This window comes from Chlamydotis macqueenii, chromosome 2, assembly GCF_036417535.1.
Source record: "Chlamydotis macqueenii isolate bChlMac1 chromosome 2, bChlMac1.mat, whole genome shotgun sequence".
Classification (NCBI taxonomy): Eukaryota; Metazoa; Chordata; class Aves; order Otidiformes; family Otididae; genus Chlamydotis; species Chlamydotis macqueenii.
The window spans coordinates 92,170,896-92,191,481 of record NC_141557.1 but is presented as its reverse complement, the minus strand read 5'-3'; the positions used below and the strand labels follow the sequence as shown (position 1 = coordinate 92,191,481).

Here is a 20,586-nt window from a genome sequence, read left to right as displayed (position 1 = left end):
TCACAGTGTGCTGTCTGAAGAAGCTTTTGTGTTCCACAGTTTAGGACTGCATTACCTTGTAGGCTACCACTAGGGCCTGCTAAGACATGCCCATAAAAAGAACCTGGGCAATTATATGGTAATTTGAATACAAAAAGTTATTGACAATTCTTCCTCGCTCTATAAAATCACAAGTAAATAAAGGAAAAGAGTATTACCTGTCACAGGCACCTTAACAAAAGAGTCAGCCCACCTAAAGTACCTCCACATTACCTCCTCACACAATTAAGCAAAGTAACTTGTGTTGGGAGCAAGAAAAATAAATAAATAAATAAATGAAAAGCACAACAAGCAAACAAATCATGAATACATGCCAGACTTGAAAGGAAAGGCAGTTTTCCTACCTGCTCCCTTTTCCTGATCTTGACACCTTCTTCCTTACTTCACCACCTGTTCATCCTGACTGCCCCCAAAAAACCACCATATAAAAATGATCCGATTCTCCTGAAACCCACAGCTATTCCCAAAGATGAAAGATGGCAGCAGCAAGAGTTACGGACACAGGAAAACAGTCCCATCCCTGCCCATATTTTGCTCAGAATTAGCCCTACAGGCTAAGAGGGATGTATGTTGGGTTTTCTCCTTCCCTGAACAGAAATTTAGATCCTGCTAGAGTGGAGAGCAACTGCCAAAAGCCTCTTCTCATTCTATTCAGTAACAGGAGAGGATTCATTTGAAATTGTGTATGAGCGCATGTGTTTTTTATACCTGTTACTTACAGGTACACATCACAGATCTCTAGCCTACCCTGCCACAATCCTCCTCTTCCCTCTTGAAAAATCCTTCTAATTTTTCACTATGCTTATCCAGTCCTTCCAACAGAAAACAGGCAGCTGCAGCCTCTCACACCACTAGAAATCTGTAAGATCGTGTTTCCTGTGCAGTTTATTTATTTATAAGTCTCCTTTCAGCACTGTGTTTAAAAAAAAAAAAATTTTTTTTAAAATTAATTTTCACAGTTTCACAGTTTTGCCCAGGCAAACAGGAACATTCGGAAAAAAAGATGTTGAAACAGCCAGATTGCAGGACATTCTAGTCACTCTTAATAGGAGTTTCCACAGTTTAAGATCTAAAATATTAAAAGTGCCACAAATATCCAGCTACTAAATCCTTCAGAGTTCAGCAAGCTTCAGTGACCCTGATGAGCACAGCAGCCTAGACAAGGCAAAGGGGCAGGTCTTGAGGTAGCCTAATCTCAGAAAATTAAAAGCTTTGAAGATTAAGAGCAGGACCTTGAAATGACCCACAGAGAGAGAGGCTAAGTGGTTTCTGCAGCCAGTCTCTCCCAGACAGTGAGTGGGCTGCTAAGCCCCTGATGCCCGCAGCCAGCAGCTCCAGCTCAGGAGCACTTCAGCCCAGTACACCTTAGTCTCTGCAGAGGCAAAAGATCAGAGGTGCAAGGCCTAAAAACAGAGCTTAGTTTGCTAGAAACCTGGGATGGAAGGAGACGTTGCCGACTGCATTTGTTACCTTATGTCTACAATATTCCTTTTTTTTCTGGATGACATCACATGACTTGCATTAGAAGTGACGATGTTACTAGGTCATACAGGGAAGCCATCTCACAGATGCCTACAGTTGTAGTTGTTTATCTTCCTCCTATTCTGTATTGAAATGTGGACAAAAATGGGATACAGAAATACAGGAGAAGCCTCACTAGTATTTAACATACTGAGTTCATTGCATTTCACTGGCTAAATTCCTGCTCTATGGCCTAGGATGCCCCTTATCTTTTTCACAGCACCATAATCACTGATTGCTTTCAGCTCACCATTCCCAAAAAAATCAGATCCCTTCCTGCCAAGTTGCTGACCAGTCAGGTGATCCCCATCTTCATTTTCTGCCTGACCAGGATCTGCTTGTCCTTTAGCCCGTCACTCCTAAATGCAAAGTTTTGTACTTCACTGAGCTGCATCCTAGGCAGCAGAGCTGAATGCTAGGATTTCCGGGATCCAATCTGCAAGTTATTGGCAGGGTATGCATAGGGGAAGATGGAACCAAAAACCCTCATCCTCACAACAATCAAGTTAAAGCACAATCCTTGTGTCCTTAGGCAGCACTACAGGTTAAGCACAAGCTAGGATTATCCAAGGGAAGCATACAGCTTGTACCTACAGGCACCTCAGAAGAGGTGCTATGGGGAGCATCCCCTCAGGCAAACAATTCCCTCTTCCCTCTGCAGCAGAGCACGTGTGTCTTTGAGCTCATTTGTGGTTCACGTGCTGATTTACTCCCCTACACACCCCTCATTCTTCCTCCCCTCTGTTCTCACCACTTCAGCCTTTTGCAACTACTATCGTCTGTGTAACTTATCGTAAAGGTAAGAGAGCAGAGTCTGAAGGCAGACTGTAGTGGAAGATATCAAAGAAAGACGGGTCGCAACAGCTACAATGGCAGCACCTAAGAGCCGGTCCTGGTGTTGAACCTAAGGCAGGCAGCTGAAATGTGAGAACACGGCACTTCCTATTGACCCACAATTACCAGAGGGACAACTTCAGAAAGCAGGGTAAAGACCAGTGAAGGTGAGGGCCACGTACAAGACAACTACATACATTTAAGTTATTTCTCTTTCATTTCACAAAACCCATTTCAAAAGACCATTACCATAATAGATGTGTAGCCCAAGCTTTCGGGATACACTTCAGTATACACAGTTTCATACCTCCCTATCCATCTTGGCAGAGGAATGAAGGACCTTCCAGCAGCCTTCACATTACCTGGCTGGACAAGCCACTGGAAGAAGCAATTACTCAACTGACAACAGGTTGTACAACTAAGAAGAGGCCTGGGCACACATGCAAAATACATAAAAACACAACACAAGCTCAAAACACAGTAGACATGTAATTCCAAGCAGCACAGTTAGTTCCACATGTTTTCTTTTATTTTTCCTAGGATAGCCACCACAGAGAAAGTTAGAATAATATTTCAGAAACAATTCATATCATTGATTTTATGTTCCCAAAGGAAGCAGAAATTAAAACAAAGTGGAAGGTAGCTTGCCATTTCAAGTGTAAAGTCTGTCAGGAAAAGCACCAACCAGTCTCCAGCTTGCTGAATTACTCAGGAATGCCGTTGTGGGGTATCAAAGGCAATTAAGTTAAAATTACTAGAATTATCATAGAAACATCAATGGAAAGGAAAGAAAGTGTGAATTAATAACTCATGTATACTACTACAAAAATCAAAAGAGAAAGTTTTTCCTTCATCTTACTTGCTTTCATCTAATTATAAAGTTAGCTGGAAATAAGAACTTGCTGTTCTTTGCAGAAATTTTTATCACCTCTGCATAAAACTGAAGACTAGATCGGCTTTTATATTCAACACTCCTATTGCATAGGGAGGGAGGCTCAGTTCAGCTGTATTGGCTACTCTGTGTACTGAAAAAGTCGACCTAATTTAATTTCTAACAGAACAATTTCTTTATCTTCCAATAGTTATAAAAATATGCTCAAAACTGGTATGTATGAAGAAGGCATACACAAATACACACACATTATTATCTGTAACATATTTAAAACTCCTCTTCACATAAAGTAATCTTCAGAGGCACAGAGTAAATTTGTAAGAAGTATTCATCAAACAAAGACAAGACAGCTATCACAAAAAGTAGAGAAACCAATATAAGTAAAAAGACTGTATCTCATAGTGTTAACAAGCCCTGACCAATTCAGAATGTAGTTTATTTTCTTCTGGCACAGCTACGTTACTCACACACATGAAGTCCATGCCAAAACGCACCCATAAAATTAATTACAACTATCCAGCCCAATATAGCAACCAGCAAGGAAAAAATAGCTCTTGACTGACTGTTCATTTTATATCTTAAAAAAGACAGTCACCTAAAAGGCCTAGGAAAAAAAAAATAATCTAAAAATCTTTTTTTTTTTTTTCCCCACACAGACACACATTGATGCTAACTTTTGTTTCCACTTTCAGTTTACATCAGAGATGTTTTACGGAAAGCTGTGTCAAAGCAATCCATGCATGCCAGCAACAATTTAAAAAGAAAGAAAAAAAAAAAACAACCATGAGGGGAGAATATTCAAAAAACACCACCACCACCCCACATGCCGGGCTGGCTAAATCAATTGCAGGCATAAAAAAGAAATCAATATAGGTCTTTTCTACAATAATATACAAGGATGACTTAAACGTCAAGGCACAAAGAAATTGAGTTTATAACTTCAGGAGCACCACTTCAATATAATCTTCTGTAAAAACTACTATCATATAAGAAAGATCTCAGAGTACTCAGAGCCAACTACTCTCATTTACCAAGTTCCAAAGAACTATAAAAATTTACTAGACTAGTCAAGACATCCATCTTGATAGATTTCTTACAGCACGGCATCTTCTTTTAGAGAAACCATCAGAGTGAACGTAGATAGAATGGTCATAAAATTCTTAATCATGGAAAGGAGGAGATATACGTGCTTACAGAGGAAAGAATTTTATCTTTTCTGTTTCTATGCTGACCTGAACATACCAACATAACCACACACACTCCCAAAACCTGGGACAAATATGCTTATTTCTCTAAATCTAGTAAACATTTACTTACCCAGCATCCTCCTGGAAGCCTTCCAATTCATCTCTTTGTTCTGCTAGGGTGGATTCTAGATCCAGATAGGTACCATTGTGAGACAATTGCAGGGTGCAGTCATCAAGCTGTAGAACAAAATTCAGATCATTAGATTCCAGCGGTCATTCTTTCTAACATACGTCTAACATCACCTTCCCATTTTCCGGGTCCCCAGACAAGATCTCCCTAAAACAAGCCATATGTAGGTAGTGGGTAAGAAAATGAGTGCTGTTTGGCAATTTATGCAATCTCAAGTCCATAGTCACTAGACCATGCTTGGTCACAGCATTATCAACACAACTAGCAAACAAGAGAAATTTATTTCTTTGAAGATACAGAAGGAGATTAGAGGTTTTATCACAGTGCCTTTAGAATCCTATCAGGAAACAGAAGTTAATTTACATCTAGGATATGAATTACTGTTCTCACAGTACATTTAAGTAGAGTTTCTGGGCCTCTGGATGGAGGTGGAAGGAAGAAGCAGCTGTTTCACAAGCTACTGAACATCTCCTGTGGGAAAGGATACAGCCAGAGGACAGCGCAAGGTGTGGCACAGTTGGCTCAGATTTTCCTGTGTTCTCCTTTTAGGGACAGGTACTGCCTCAAGGGTTGCAGGGAGAACCTTCCTAGGCACCAGGGAGGAGGACTGGACACACATACCAACTTCCTACAAAGGTACTGAGAAAACTAAGGACCACACCTGAAAGCAGAAACCTTCCTGCAATGATGCTGAAGAGGGAGAGAGCAATTAATAAACCCTCTTTATTTGCACATTGTCTTCCCTCATCTTCAAGTTTTCCAATTAATTGTTCCAGCAGTTGTTAAAAAAAAAAAAAAAAAAGCCAGGTAAGATAAAAATTAGAATAGGAATTTTCTGATTTGATTTTGTTTGTTTGCTTGGGAGGTTTTTTTGTTTTGCTTTTTTAACAGGGAGCTCATCATAGGAGAAGGTCTGGGAAGATCCACTCCAAAACTCTGGCTAACTCATCGCACAAGAATACAAAATAATTACTGGATTCAGAGGAGTAACTGAAGAAGCTCAAGGGAAGAGCTAGAAATAACAAAGGCTCTCACCATGAGATAACTCGGTGTCAAATCACACGGAATCAGAAAAAAAAAGTCTTCCCAGAACACGGAAACAAAAATACATTTACAAAAGTGCAGGTGAGAAGTACAGGGTTGTCCTATCTCATCACTAGGCAGTAAAGTGACCATCTGCCTTGGACAGCCTGGAGAACCCGGCCCAGAAGCAGAAAAACTGTCATCACTCAGCCCAGCTGGACAGGCTGCTGTGGACCTTCGTGTGTCAGCACCGCACTGGGGGTCCTTTTGTAACCGGTTCCAAGTTCACAAATACAGTAAGCTGCAGATGTGTTGTGCTACTGGTACAAAATCCAATCTGATAGCCAGTCTCAGGCTGGCCTGCCAAACAGAAGATATTTACTTCCTCTGGATTTAGCAAAACAAACTGGTAGGTCCTTTGCATGCCTCTGTCTACCAAAAGGCAATCATGATGATGGTGGCGTAAATGTACATCCCTGCTACAATGACCACTTTGGGAAGAGGAGAATATTTAACAGCATACTTCATACCAATCTTCTGCCACAAGTGGCAGCCAGCGACTCTTTGAGGGGTAAGCAAGAGTTGGAAATAGCCAGTGACTCAAGGAAAGGAAATGATAACCCTTTATCCCATCCACGGTTTTTTTTTTTTTTCTGCTCTTTTTAACAGTAGAAAAGAAAATAATTGACAATCCATCTTTGATGAATTACCTGTTTTAACTTCCCAAAGTTATGGATTCCCAGTAGCTGTTCAGGAAAATATAATAAGCAGCCACACTTCTTATCTGTCAGTCAATACCAAAATTTAGTCATCCAGTTTCCTATCATTGATTACACATGCAAGAAAATAATATAAATAGTCTTTGATTATTCTGGGTTAGCTGCGTTGGAAATATTGCATAAGAGCTCATTTACAATTAGCAAGCAATAGACCACGACTTTTGGGTTAGTCTACACCACTATACTTTGCCCTGTTTGTAATCTGAAAGAAAAGTTCATCCTCTGAAGAAAGGGAAAGGGTAGAGGGAGGAGGTCAAGTTGTATTTCAAACCTGTTCCATTTTTTTCTTTCCTTTTTTTTTCCCCCCTGGGGAAAGAGTAAGTCATCAAATAAGGCGACAGAAGTTTTTACTGACTCCCGGGGATTAAAGAAAGCAAAGAACCTCCAAGCACAGCCCTCTGATATCAAGAATAACAACCAGTATTACTATTCTGTATTTTTCCATTTACAAAGGATATTATTAACCAATGGTAATTCAAAATATACTCTTTAGAGAAGAAAGACTGAATACTACTGTGGGAAACTTGTTCCCAGTAGCCCAGGGTATCTAATGAAATGCTAATTTATTCAAAGTAATGCCAAAAGGCAAACTACTAATTAGATAAATGTTCTGCTGTCACTACTGCATAATTAGGGAAAAGGAACTGTGCTTTACTAATGTCTTGTGACTCTAGTGTATAAAAAGCACCATGAGAACAGGAAGTACTTCATGTACAAAATAAAGAAGAATAAGTACATTCTACATATTTTCATCTCATCTCCATAGTTTCAGCTGTACACAGTATTCATTCAGACTTTGAAAGATCGTACCTTGTACACTGTATCCATTAAGACAAGTGTTAAGGTCATGGGAGAAACAGCAATATATTTTATTTCCATTACTTAACACTTGCCAAAAAGATTTTTTTTCCTCTCTTGAATGTGTACACACAGAGATTGAAGCGAGCAAAACAACACTTAAAAAACAATGAAAGTATTAAGGCAATGAACTCTAAAATAATCCTTATGTAGGATCACTTTGCTACTTTGCCTCCAAGCTTCACTTGCACACGTTTTACAAGTAAAATACAAGAAGAGAAGCCACTTTACAAATTACTTTTAATTAGTAAATTGCCTGCCTTTTTCAACACAAAGGGTGGCTGATGTTCACTCATTAATGCTTATTAGCAGCCCTTCAGGATGTTGGTCTCTCCCCTCTGTTTAATGTTAATCCCGTGCTTATCTGCTATGCATCAGTTCTCCCATCTCTGGAGACCCTCACAAATGGTCCCATCTCTTTCACTCATTACATGCTCTTGTCATTGTTCATAATTTACCTTAATATGCTTACTAATTATTTAATAATAAGTTCTATTATTAGTGAGTCCAGAGGAGGGCCACAAAAATATCAGAGAGCTGGAGCACCTCTCCTATGAAGACAGGCTGAGAGAGCTGGGGCTGTTCAGCCTGGAGAAGAGGAGGCTCTGGTGAGACCATATAGCCGTCTTCCAGCACTTAAAGGGGGCTTGGGAGAAACTTTTTAGCAGGACCTGTTGCAACAGGACAAGCGGTAATGGTTTTAAACTAAAAGAGGGTAGATTTAGACTAGATGTAAGGAAGAAATTTTTTATGATGAGGGTGGTGAAGCATTGGAACAGGTTGCCCAGAGAGGTGGTGGCTGCCCCATCCCTGGAAACATTCAAGGCCAGGTTGGACGGGCCTCTGAGCAACCTGATCTGGTTGGGGATGTCCCTGCTTCTTGCAGGGGTTGGACTAGATGACCTTTAAAGGCCCCTTCCAACCCAAACTATTCTATGATTCTACGATTCTATGATTAACAGCCATCTTCTCTTAGGACAATCAAAAAGCACAATCAGTAAAGACAGTCTTTCAAAGAACACTTAACTGAGCTGTTTTCTGTAATCATGAATGAGACTGCTATTCAACTTTTCCAAAATTAATTCACTTTATTTCACTTTGTTCTTCACAGTTCTGTTTAACTCTTCAGTATTCCCTACTGGCCCCAAAAATCAGATCATCATTTTGTTGTTATTAAACCGCGTAACCAGTTTATACTATTGTCACAAAGTCAAGTTCCCCAAGTTCTTTTCATAAGCATACAAACCCATTTGCTCTTGCCTACCCCTTCAAATCATTAATCATTTTTTGTATCGCTCAGAAGACCCAAAACGCTGATACAAGTCATTTAAATGCAACTCATCCTGTAGGCTTTACAGCATTTTTCCATACTTTTCTACAGGCACATTAAAAGAATACTACAGGTATCATGAAAACATCAGCAGGGAGACACACCACCAAATGGGACAACTGTAATGCTGCTCCTCTGAGTCAAACACAGAATAACTCTATTTTCAGTCTTCTGCAAGATTTCAAGTTTTTCCATTGCAGTTTAAGTATCAAACCATATCATAAGCTTCTGTAAAGCTAGAAAAACTATACATACATTTCAATTACATTTCTATCTTCTCAAGCTAACAGTTTCTTTAGAAAATATCCAGAGCATATTTTTGAATCCCTATGGATACTCTCCCATTCCCTCATCTCTATAAAGAGTGGATCTACCTAGGAGTAGTGTCTTTCACAGGAGTGAAGGAACAAAAGCTATTACATGCAATGGTCATTAAAAACACGTATTTTAGCCAGAATCAACAGTCGCGGATGGCCACAGCTATCCGCAACCACTGGGTTTACAGGAAGGAAGCAAAGACAATAAGATTGTCTTATTCATCTTCCTCACTAAAGGTCTAACTGATGTTCTAATTATCATCTTCAGTTTCACACTGAAAAGCTCATTGAAACATTAAGATCTGTACTCTGCCATGACACGATAGGTATCAAGAAGTAGTAGGTGCTACTAAAATACAAGTAGAGCTACTAAATTAAACCAGTCCAAGATTTACCATTTTCACAAACATTCCAAAACAGGAACTAAGAGATGTTTGAACTTTCTTAGATCATAGACAGTATCCATGCAGTGGCAACTGACCCACACCATGCAACCACCATAGTACCTAGGCTGCAACTGTGACAGAAAAAGAAAAAAGCATCATGCACACACACAGAGCTAACCCCCACCATCCTAATAGTCTCCTCTGCATGTATATATATGCTTATACACATATATTATGCATATATTTACTTCAGATATTTTTCCTATTTTTTATTTTTCTATTTTTTAAAAAGCAACAATTGACTGAATTTGAGAGTCAGATCCCAGAACCAAAAATTGAGTCCCCTCAGAACAGAATGAACAGCTTTGTTTGAGAAGCCAGAGCCAAACGACAGGTGCAGATAAACACCAGAACTTCAGGGGAGAATCATCTGTTGTCTGTAACCACAGCATACTTCTCTTTCTTGCAGATTCCTGCTCCATCCACTTCCCAAACATCTTCAGCAAACAAAACAGGTCATGCACATCCTATGTTTCTCTACAGGTGTGCTCAGAGCAGAACCACACTGTGCTTTCAACAAGGCAAGACCTGAAGAATTAAGAAGTACGTGTTAATATCACTAATGGCCAAATCATAAAGTATATGCCCAAAGGGGGGGAAAGGAGGCAAGAAATCAAGGTTACACTCACAATTGTTGTGTACTATAAATGTTTAAGTCATTTAATAATCACCTCCACATAAATACTTAAGAATAGTTTTTTAAAGAGTGGAGCAAAATGATAGTTTCAGCACAAGACATTTTATTGATACCCTTGTGAATCATCATCACAGTTAGAAACTGTTTAAATAACCCTGAAACAGACTTTTCCAACAGAAGAATGGAAAGGTAAGAAAAATGAACAGAGAGTACATTAAAAGTCCATAGAATTAAACCTATAAGGGTGTAACTATTGCTAGTATAGTTACACTGTTGTAAATTTCACTCTAAAAAGCTGAACACAATTAATTTTGCAAAAGCAAACAAACATCTGATTAAACAGTTAAAGTATGAGAACATTTAAAAGCAGAGCTTCCTACTCCCTCATCCTTCACCGGTTAACCCATTACAGAGAGAAACCGTACCATACATGAGGAGAAGGGTGTTCTGGCTTCAATTACAACCAGAAATAGGCACAGCAAGGCCAGAGCCGGAGAGCTGGGGCTTTGCCCACCTCACCAGCACTCAAAGAGCCTTCAGCAGCAAGGCACCCGTCTGCCACGTGACTTCTTCCTTGTTTCAGACACTGACCCCCAGAAAGAGGTAACACCCATTTCTCTTCATAAAGAAGCCAATCCTAGGAAAGAAGTTCATCATTTTTTCAAATTTCAGAGTTGAAGGACATCACCAAAAGAAGCAAGGAACAGCAGGGGGAGGGGGGCAGGGGGGGGCAACAGCAGCAAGAAAAGGTGATGCCAATAAATGGCCACTGCCACTTCCAGAAACTAGTTGAATGAATGAAAAAAAAAAAAAAAAAATCTGTGTTCAGTCATTGTTCTCATCTACTGCCTTTAGCTTCTTACAATCCAAAAGAAACACCTAAAACCAGAGAGTGGGGAGTAAGAAAGAAGTGCCTGCTTCCAAAACACACGCAACTCGCATGTCCACCCACAGACCACCTGCTCCTCCTCTTTGCACACAGCAGTCTTCTCACTCAAGAAGTCCAGTGGGCAAATAATTCAATGCAGAGGCAACACAAACCTTACCATGCCAACAGAAACTCCTGCAAGTCTGTTTTCTCCTCCTCCAGAAGGCTTTGCTAGATTAGCACATATCCAAAGTGGACTTGACTTTGGCTTGTTAGCTTCTCTCTCCCAAGACAGCAGTAGGTTGTCAGAGGTAAAGGCGGGGGGGGGTGGGGCGGGAAGGAAGAGATGCCAAAGGCACCCTCCTGCCTTTTCAAAAATCACAGGAGAGCCACAAGCTATTAGAAAATCTTCTTGTCTTCCCTCTTCTCTGTGTTTCAAAGATCACAGAGCTGTATTTATCAACAAACAATCATGGAGAGATGCTCTTTCCTCCTCTCTAACCCCCACCTCGAGAATCCATGCACAAGAACGTATTTTGGAGAAGTCTCTCCTAAATCTAAATCCAGGTCAGCAGCCAGTGCATGCAAAGACAGAGTCGAACATTCTCGCAATTTTATCTTCTATTTAAATAAAGGTAGGCACCATTCAAAAATTCAGTTCAGATAGTGATCAAGGACCACATTCACAGGATGAAGTGTCCTACGTTACGAGACAGCAGGATTGCTTGTATGCTGGCGTTACTACAAATCACCAGAACCACTCAACTTTGCAGTCACAAGCTGGAAGTACAACCAACTCTCACCAGACTTCCAGTAATTCTAGCTAGAGTTATTAGTCAGTTTATTTTGCTCATTTGGTCATTTCCAAAATTACAGGGAAAGGGAATGACAGGGAGAGATGAGTAATCGAGTATCAAGCTGCAGAAATAAAAATCCCTCTTCAATCCTAGCTTCTGGCACAGACTTGGAAAATCCTTATCTTACTCAAATGTCTTAGCTCATCTTTCATTTACACGTTACTGGGTGGTAATTGTTCTCATTAGTGGTGGCATGCTCCTTTTTCATCTATAGCATGCTTTGCAGAGTAGGGTTGATGAAAAAAAAAAGTTCCTTTATACTCAGTTTTTCCTTTCCAAATCCAATGCCTTGTTTTGCTTACACATCACAAGCCTGACACATTTGCACACTCCAGCTAGGCAATTTTTAAACACGCTCCCTTCTGGTTCCGCTGTTTCCAGTGCAATGGCAATCCTGTTAACAAGGCCTAGACACGCCAGTTTCCCCCCCTGCATTGCCATCTCCTCCCCTTCTTTATGAAAACCAATTTCTACCCAGGAAAAAGGAGGAAGGAAAAAAAAAAAAAATATCTCTGCCAGCTTACCAGCCCAAACGTATTCCATATTTCTACGCAAACTCCACAAACTGATTGGTGCAAATCAATATTTAATACTTTTCTATCCAAGGCCAAACTTGAAACTTAGAACAATCATGCTATTTTCACAAGGCATAGTATTTTAATGCTTTTGAAATTTTATTACAGATCAGCAGATACAGATTTTCTGCACTGGCACACAGCTAGCCCTTTAAAATGTTAACAGGAATGCTGTTGCTGTTAGTTCTCACAGAGTAATAAAAAATGGGGATGGTCAAAATGCATCCCACAGACCACAGCCAACCCACCAGAATAATTATCTTGCTTCAGAGCCACCACCGATTGCCCTCTCCTTGACGGCGAGTAAGTACTAACCAGTCTGTGCCATGGTTATGCATGTTCCAGTCATCAGCATGTTGGGCAACATGACGGAGAAAGACCAAAAGCATCTAGTCCAGGAGTGATGCCACATAACCCACCTCAGGTAAAAAGCTTGACGTTAATGAGCTGAAAGGAAAGCAAGTAGTCTGTATATAAACCAAATGTTAGTGCCCAAAATTAACAGTGTACTCTAAAAACTGCTCTCATCTTCAGCAACATGTATGACAGCAACTCAACATACAATCACTGTGTCTTGATCTAAAAGTCCCTACGCTTCAAGTATGTCCACTACAATTGCTTAAAACAAAACTCTACTCCTTCTCCTCATACTTTTCTTTTTTTAAATACAGTTATGTAACTCAAAGTATTTTCTTAAAAATTATTGTAAAATTGCAATAAAACTAATACTTTTATGAGGTTGGAGTTTTAAAAGTAAGGTCAGCCACATGCTCTATATAGAAGGCCATTTATGGAGAAAGTAGCTGTGCCATCTTCAGTCATCCACACTCACTAAAGTCAGCAAGGTTTCCAAATTCTAGCAAACTCACTCTTCCATACTCCTTTAGAAGCTGGAGAAAAAAAAAAAAATCCCCAATTTGCTAGATCTGTAACTTTATAATATAAGTAATGTAGCATATGTACAACAGCATTCCCCAATTCTGCAGCTCTTCAGGAGTGATTAGCACAGCTTATGGGAATAGTCATTAATGCTAATGCATCTCTGGTTTATTTTTAGCACACTAATTGCCATTGTCAAACTACTTCACAAACTTTGTACGCTTTGTGGAGCTTAAGTCAGTTGCATTGACAGAGCCATGCCTACACACAAAGTACAGTCCGAAGGTTTGCATGACTGGGCATAGGGCTGCCAGACCACAATTACTTTAAAAGGAACTGCTACTCTGATATGAAAGCACTTTATTTTGAACATAGCCTGCACTCCTAGGCTAAAACAGCATTTTTTTATCTCTGGCCTGGTAGACGCCACAAAATACTCCTGGGGTCAGGTAATAGAGTGCATAAAGTGGAACATTAATGCCACATTAGATCCTCAAGAGCCACTGGAACAATACGCTGCCAATAAAAGTATTCTGCTGCAATAACAAAGACACTGAAAACAAACACAGAAAGCTTTTATATTAATATTATGGGTTTGACTTAGGAATAACAAAAGGAAGTTCAGAGTTCAGAATTCTGAAACTGTTATTTCAGGGGTCTCTGAAATACAAGGCAACACACCACAGCGAAAACGTAACGTATAGATGCCTACCTGTGGTTATTCTTAGACAATTATGTCACCAACTCACAGACCTTTAGCTTCATGATTCCCCTTAACACAGTGCTCCGCAGGGAGCAGTTTAGAGTTTACTAGAGTATCCGTACCCAAATACAACACCGTGGCTTCCAACAGCAGCCACACAGGCATTGTTAGAAAGCGTATGAGTGCTTAAAATGTCAACAGTCATAGAACAAGAAAGCCAAGTAAATTCATCTAGAGATGGGAGCTACTGCAATGTTTAATGTAAACTTTAAAAAGCTAATTGAAAACACTAAAAATAATTTAATTTCTTCATAAAAACTATGCAGAATTGCAGGCTGCATGGGGAACTAACACACATTCTTTCTCATCCAATTATCTTAGATTAATTAAATTTGAGATGACCTGCAAACCAAGGAGTCAATAGCAGAACTTAGCAAAGACAAATGGTTTAGACGAAAAACTCTCCAATTCTTTAATCCAAAAAACCTATTGCATTTTCTCCAGTAAGCGCAATGAGCCTACAGGATGAGAATAACCTAACCTCTGTATCCTGTCATTAACTTTTTGGCACCTATTTCCATTCCCTTTCTCCATCTGTGTTCAGCTTTTCCTAACAAACAAGACAAAGACCTAGCTCTTCTCAGCTTTATGTTTAAGTACATCTTCAGCTAAACAGAAAAGACCCTAAGAACAGGATCCTTCATTTGGAAGTATATACAGCTTTCCGATTGATATACAAGGGATGCCTACAGCTGACATGCTCTCATTACCATTTGGCTGGAATTACTGTGAAGGTATCCAAGGAAATGGAAATAATCTCTAAGGAGATAGGTCAAGAAAAGTGAGAGGCGGAGGGAAAGGATTAGCTTCTGTGGAGTTTATCATCTGAGGAATCTTGTGATCAGAATTTGTGTTTGCATGTGTAGGAAAAAACACCAAGTTAAAATCTCAGAAATCATTCTTTTAAAGGTAAGTAGTAGCCCAGGAAAGCAAAAAACATACTTAATTTGTGGCAAACAATTCCATCTGGCTTGTTTAGTACTTCTGCTAACCTGAAAAATGTGAAGTACTTCATATTTGAAAAATACTTTTTGAAATGACGTAGCAGAACGAAACCATGACTTGCAGCCTTTTATTTTTAATGCACATCCCTGAGTACAAGCTTTCTATCAGTATCCCTCACCTTGGTTGAGCAGTTAAAAGACACAGGTTGTTCTAAGGAGTCCACTATCGCTACTCTAGCTGCATTTGGGACACTGCAGGTTGCTTACTACCCTATCACAAAACCAAAATACTGGACTGCTGCAGAACCACCTGCACCATTTACAGAGGCACAGCAAGCACACAGTAAGCAATAAAAGCAATCCATTTGGATTTCTCTCCATAGAGACAAGATACCAGGCCATTTGGAAACCCAGAGCAGGAAGGTTTTGGGGAAAACAAGACAGCTTCAGAGGAAGAGGAGAGGGTAGTAGTACTGAAACAACTGCAGTTCTACAAAAATTCACAAGCTTTTGAGGGCCAAAGCAGGGGAGATCTTGAGCTGATGAGAGCCAATGACTAAAAGAAACAGGAAGCCTAGAACAAATAAAAACTTAACTCACAGGCTTCTGGTCAGTTATCTGAAAGCTAAAAAAAAAAAAAACCAAAGAAAAAAAAAAAACCCCACAAACAAAACCAAAACACTAGCACAAATCCATGGGTAAAGATATAGGAAAATACACTACACACATTCACACCAAAGGTTTGTGTGAAATCTAAAAGAAAATAAAGCGTGGCAGGATTATCAAAGTTAACATCATATCCTTGTCAACAGAATCATTTTTTAGACACAGCCTGAATATTGGAGGTTTAAATGAAAGGTTTTGTCTACTAACAATATTCTTATGACTACAGTCATCAACTCTTCCGAATACTTAGACTGTCTCTTAAAGGCTTTGAGGTTTCAAAATCAAACATCAATTGGGAAGTCATTAAAAGAGCATGATGAAAAAATCTGAGAATGAAACTCTATACAAGAACACAGAAAATGGTGAAAATACATGTACCCTGCAGACTCTCTTCTTAACTACTACCTTCCAGATTTTATAAAAGCACGAGGGATCTAAAGTCAGATTTTCTACCCTTGAGCAGAATTTATTTGGCACTTCTGTTTTATAATTTTATTCTTTTAAATCATTCATTTCTTCCTTGTTTGATTAGCTGCCAAGCAGTTTCAACCCCCAGCTTTAAAACAGTTGTCTGAACTAGAACAGGCAAACAAAAGAGAACCTCTGCATTCATTAGGATCACATCTGAACAACATTGAAACAGAAAACCACACTCTCCAACTCAGTTACAAGTAAAATATAAGTTTATAAGGAAAGAATGAGTGCAGCATTGCCAGCCATGTCTCAACAATATTAATTCCTTGCTTGCACTCTGATCACCCTGCTTCAACCTGCATAGAGAGAAAATAGCTAGAAACAAATGGCTTTAGTAATAAACTCCTAATCTATTTTCCTTGGCAGCGGACAGGCTCTAGATGGTAAGGACTAGGTGATGCTGTAAGAGAACAAAAAGACTGAGATAGTTTGAAAAAAGGCAAGAGGATCGTGGTATTCAAGAACCAAAAAAAAAGAAAGAAATACAAAACTGTTAAAAAGTGAGCCTTAAATACATAGGCCAATACATAAATAAATAGGCCAATAAAGCTCATTGTTAGAGTTCAAAGCTTAAAGATCAAATGCAATTAAATACTTCTAGGAATAGGAAGATTAATTTCTTGTAATTAAGAGCATCTAAAACATGTATGTTTCAAGACATCAGCCATCCGACATATATTATTTACATTGATACGCAAGTATCCCTCTAAACCATCTGGTATTAGATACTGCAGAACGCTGCCATAGTTATCGCTTTCTTCTATGTATGAAAGCACCACAACGTACCTGTACTTTCCTATAAGCATAAAAGCTTATACGAACCAACCCACTCGGGGCCCTTGTTTTCAGTGCTTCCTCTCAACATTTGAAAAAAATCAACCAAAAAAATATTTGAATGATCAACATAAAACACAAATACTGTTTTGATAGGCAACATGGGTCAAACCCACTAAGGCTGAATATGGTTTCCTGCAGTACTTGATTAATTAAACTTACAGATGTCTAGCTTGTCAATTCCGAATGGTTTTGCCTGCAGAAAAGATGCTGAGAGTGTTCACAGACACCTACAACACCAAACGTACAGGACACCTTTATGTACCTAAACGCAGTTGTCTGCCAAGCTGGCACTTGTCAGCTTCAGAGCAAATAGCCTCATCTGTGTAACCTGGTCCTTTGTTCAGCAGTTGCAACAACTTCCTTGTTGTTATTTGTAACATAGATGACTTTGACAATCTACCTTACAACAAATGATTGGGTTTCCTTGCGATGCAACTGGGCACCAAGCTACCAAAACAGCCCAGGAGCAGCTGGTGGGAAGTGCCTGGTGCAGACTTGTCACCAAAGCCAATTACGGAAGACCTAACCTTTACATATCCGAGAATTAGTGAGGAAGGGGAAGATGCTGTGGACATCTTTTGAGGACTAAGCTGTCAAAATTATTTTAGAGATCCCTAAGTCTATGGGCGGAATCTGTCCCTCAGGAGTATGCTCTTAGGAGCTGGCTTAGACTACACACAGCTCTCTGTTCCCAAATTAATTGGTGTAACATTTTGTACTATAGCTAAGCCTTGATAACCATTCAGTTGAGTTCAAGTACTCCTCACAGCCACCTGTAGCAAAGTAATTTGGAACACCCTATCGTACACACGTATGCCCTGAAGCTGTGTGGACTAGCTCATTAGGTATTTCCTGGAAGGTAGAGGAATGCCATACTTGCACCTGACAAAACTAGGGACCTCCCAATTCCATGATGGAGGACTTCTTCAGAAAAAAAAAAAAAAACAACAACAACAAAAAAGCCACAATAAACACATTGATTTATGTTTTTAATTTAATGAGAACGTGGATGTAGTTTATGAAGGGAATGTGGCTGCATGTAGAGGAGAGACCTCTAATACTAGAAGTTGAAATGAACTTGAAGGTTTTCACATGGAGAAACATGCCCCATACTTGCAGTTTGGAACAAAGCTAGGAATAAATTTAAAACAGTGGGAAGAATCACACTTCCCACAGCAGAATCAACCCTAAGATGGTTAACCCAGAGTCACACCACAAGCTTTTGGCACATTCAGAAAGAGCAAATGTTCTCCCAAGCCTTAGATCAAGGCACTCATCACCAACTCATCCCCCATCTCCAAACATGGCCTTTTGGTACTTGCTGCATTCTCAAAAGTCTGGAAAGAAAAGTATATGCTTTCTTCTTACATAAGAATTAATTATATACTACTTTATGCTAGAAAAAGCATTGTGTTAACTAATAACAATTAATAAAATAGATTTCCCTTCCACAAAGTCACTTTAATCTCATTTAAAAGTATCTGGCTCAAATAAAATGTGAAACTCTCCTCTCTGATAAAAACAGTATACATTTTGAGCAACTAGTAGGAAAGGGAGAGACAGGTATGCCTCTCACTTCTCACATTCCCTCTATAATAATCATGATACTGTCTCTTCACTGACTTAAAAAAAAATAGTACTACAGTCTTAAAACACAGAAACAAGCAAACACTACATTCAAGAAAGAAAAAGAATAGCCATTACTCTCTCTTTCTCGCCAGTATTGATTCTACTATGAATTATAGCAAGAACTAATTTATTTTCAGCATGAGCTTAAGCACTATTACACTGCAATAACATAACAGAGCTTTACCTCGAAGCTGTGGCTATTCATCCTTCCAGCTTCATTCACTACAGGCAAATGTCTCACATAGCTCACACACTCCAGCAAGAGTGAAAAACTCTGAAATACGAAGCACAAAGCTCTGTTTTATTCATGGTACTTTTGTTTGCCAATTAATTTGAAAGGCATTCTTACAGTGGGAAAAGTAGCTTGGCTTGGTTAAGTTGCCATCTTACACAACACAGTAAAAGGAGGGAGGCAAAACCCTTATGTAAAAAAAGCAAACAAATAAGAAAACCCACCAAAAAATGTAAAAACAATTGCAGTTTGCAAAGCATCAAGGTTTTTGGTGCCATCCTAACCTCACAATGTATACACCGGTGTAACTCTATCGCCTCCACAGGGATGATGTCATCTTCTCTGACAGCATGTCAGTGAAATAAGAAACAGGTCCTTTCAACTGCAAGAAGGCCCAAACCTTTTGTTTGGTTTTCAGTGCTCAAACCCTCCCTGGCTGATAAACCAGCCCTGCTCTATTTAAAAGGGGGGGGGTGGGGGAGGAAGGTCTGAGTATTGGACTGCCTTTTGAATGCATCCCCGTGAAAGAGAAAGAGTTTTAAAATTCTCCGCAGGCGCTTTCTGTTGTAGTTGGTTGGTGCACGGCCATGGCAACCCCAGGTACCCCGGGGCATCCCTGTGGCCATGGAGACCCACGCTTCTGCTGCCTCCAGTCCTTCTGGATGACCTTTCACTTCCCGGAGCAAAAAATATATTTAAAAAAAAAAAAAAAAAAAAAAAGCAAGAGGCAACATTCAAGCTCATCCTGGCAGTGATCCAAAGGAAAAAACCCAAACAAAACACAAGCCAACAACAAAGATCCACAGATTGGAAAACTGCTGACAACCTAAGTAGTAGGAAGTTTCTGATGATCCAAAAGGCATTGTGAAGCCCAATTAAAAAGAAAACAACAGCTATAGTTTTTCAGCTTGGCCAGGCAAGGAACAGCTGACTCAGTCATCTTAAAACAGGAGAGGAATGCACCTTTTTTGTCATGCATGAAGAAGGTTCAAAGTAAGAAATTAAAAATACACTTTTCCCTTCCACAGAAAAAAAAAAAAAAAATTGTGGAAAACACTTTCTCTAAGTGTTACTTCAGTGCAAAGAGCAACTATGCATAAGAAAAGACATTGCTACTCTTCCTTTTCTGAAAAGGATACTTTAGGTTCTACAGCAGTAGTATTTCAGGTTCGGTTTTTTGTGTCCTTTTTTTTTTTTCCTGAAGCATTTCATTGCTCTTTGCTGGTAGAGCAAACGTCCTGCTAGCTTTTATGTTTAAATACATGCTTCAAACGGTTTTCAGGTTATTTGGTTTTAGACAGAGAAATAAGCCCCAGATGTTTCACCGAGAAGGTTTTCCACCAGGAAATTCATGGCCCTTCCAGATGTCTCAGATATCTAATAGTCCAAACTTATTTTTCCTACACGACAGCCATGAATATTTTCTTTCCAACAAGTTGCTTACGGGATTATAATAAATGTTTCCATAGGTTATGGGTGCAGCCTGCACCAGATGGATTTAGGATCATTTAAAAGAGTGAGCAGCAATTAAGTCTTCCTAGTCCTTGCATCTTAAAAATATTTTTCATATTCTCTATCCTTGCTTGGCACACTAAGGCAAGCAAAATTTGACAGGATGAATATAATTGTGTATTTTTTAATCTGTATTTGCAGTTACATGAAGCAGGTCAATATGAGGGCTTGCTTCCATTTCTGTAAGCCTTGTAAATTACTATTTCGAGTGGACAGTCTTGCTGTAGCTTTAATGATGTGAAGACCTATAAAAATGTCTTTTAAGTAATAAGATACAGAACCCCCTATGGTCATGAT

General features: G+C 39.4%; 1 protein-coding gene across 3 annotated transcripts in view; it reads right to left on the bottom strand.

Annotated features, from left to right (window-relative positions):
* The window catches only part of FHOD3 (formin homology 2 domain containing 3), a 393,419-nt gene that overhangs the window by 352,816 nt on the left and 20,017 nt on the right, over positions 1 to 20,586 (bottom strand). For all 3 annotated transcript variants that reach the window (XM_086740433.1, XM_086740431.1, XM_086740432.1), the window contains exon 2: positions 4,604 to 4,710. In XM_086740433.1, the coding sequence (XP_086596559.1) occupies positions 4,604 to 4,710 (107 nt within the window). The remainder of the gene's footprint in view (positions 1 to 4,603; positions 4,711 to 20,586) is intronic.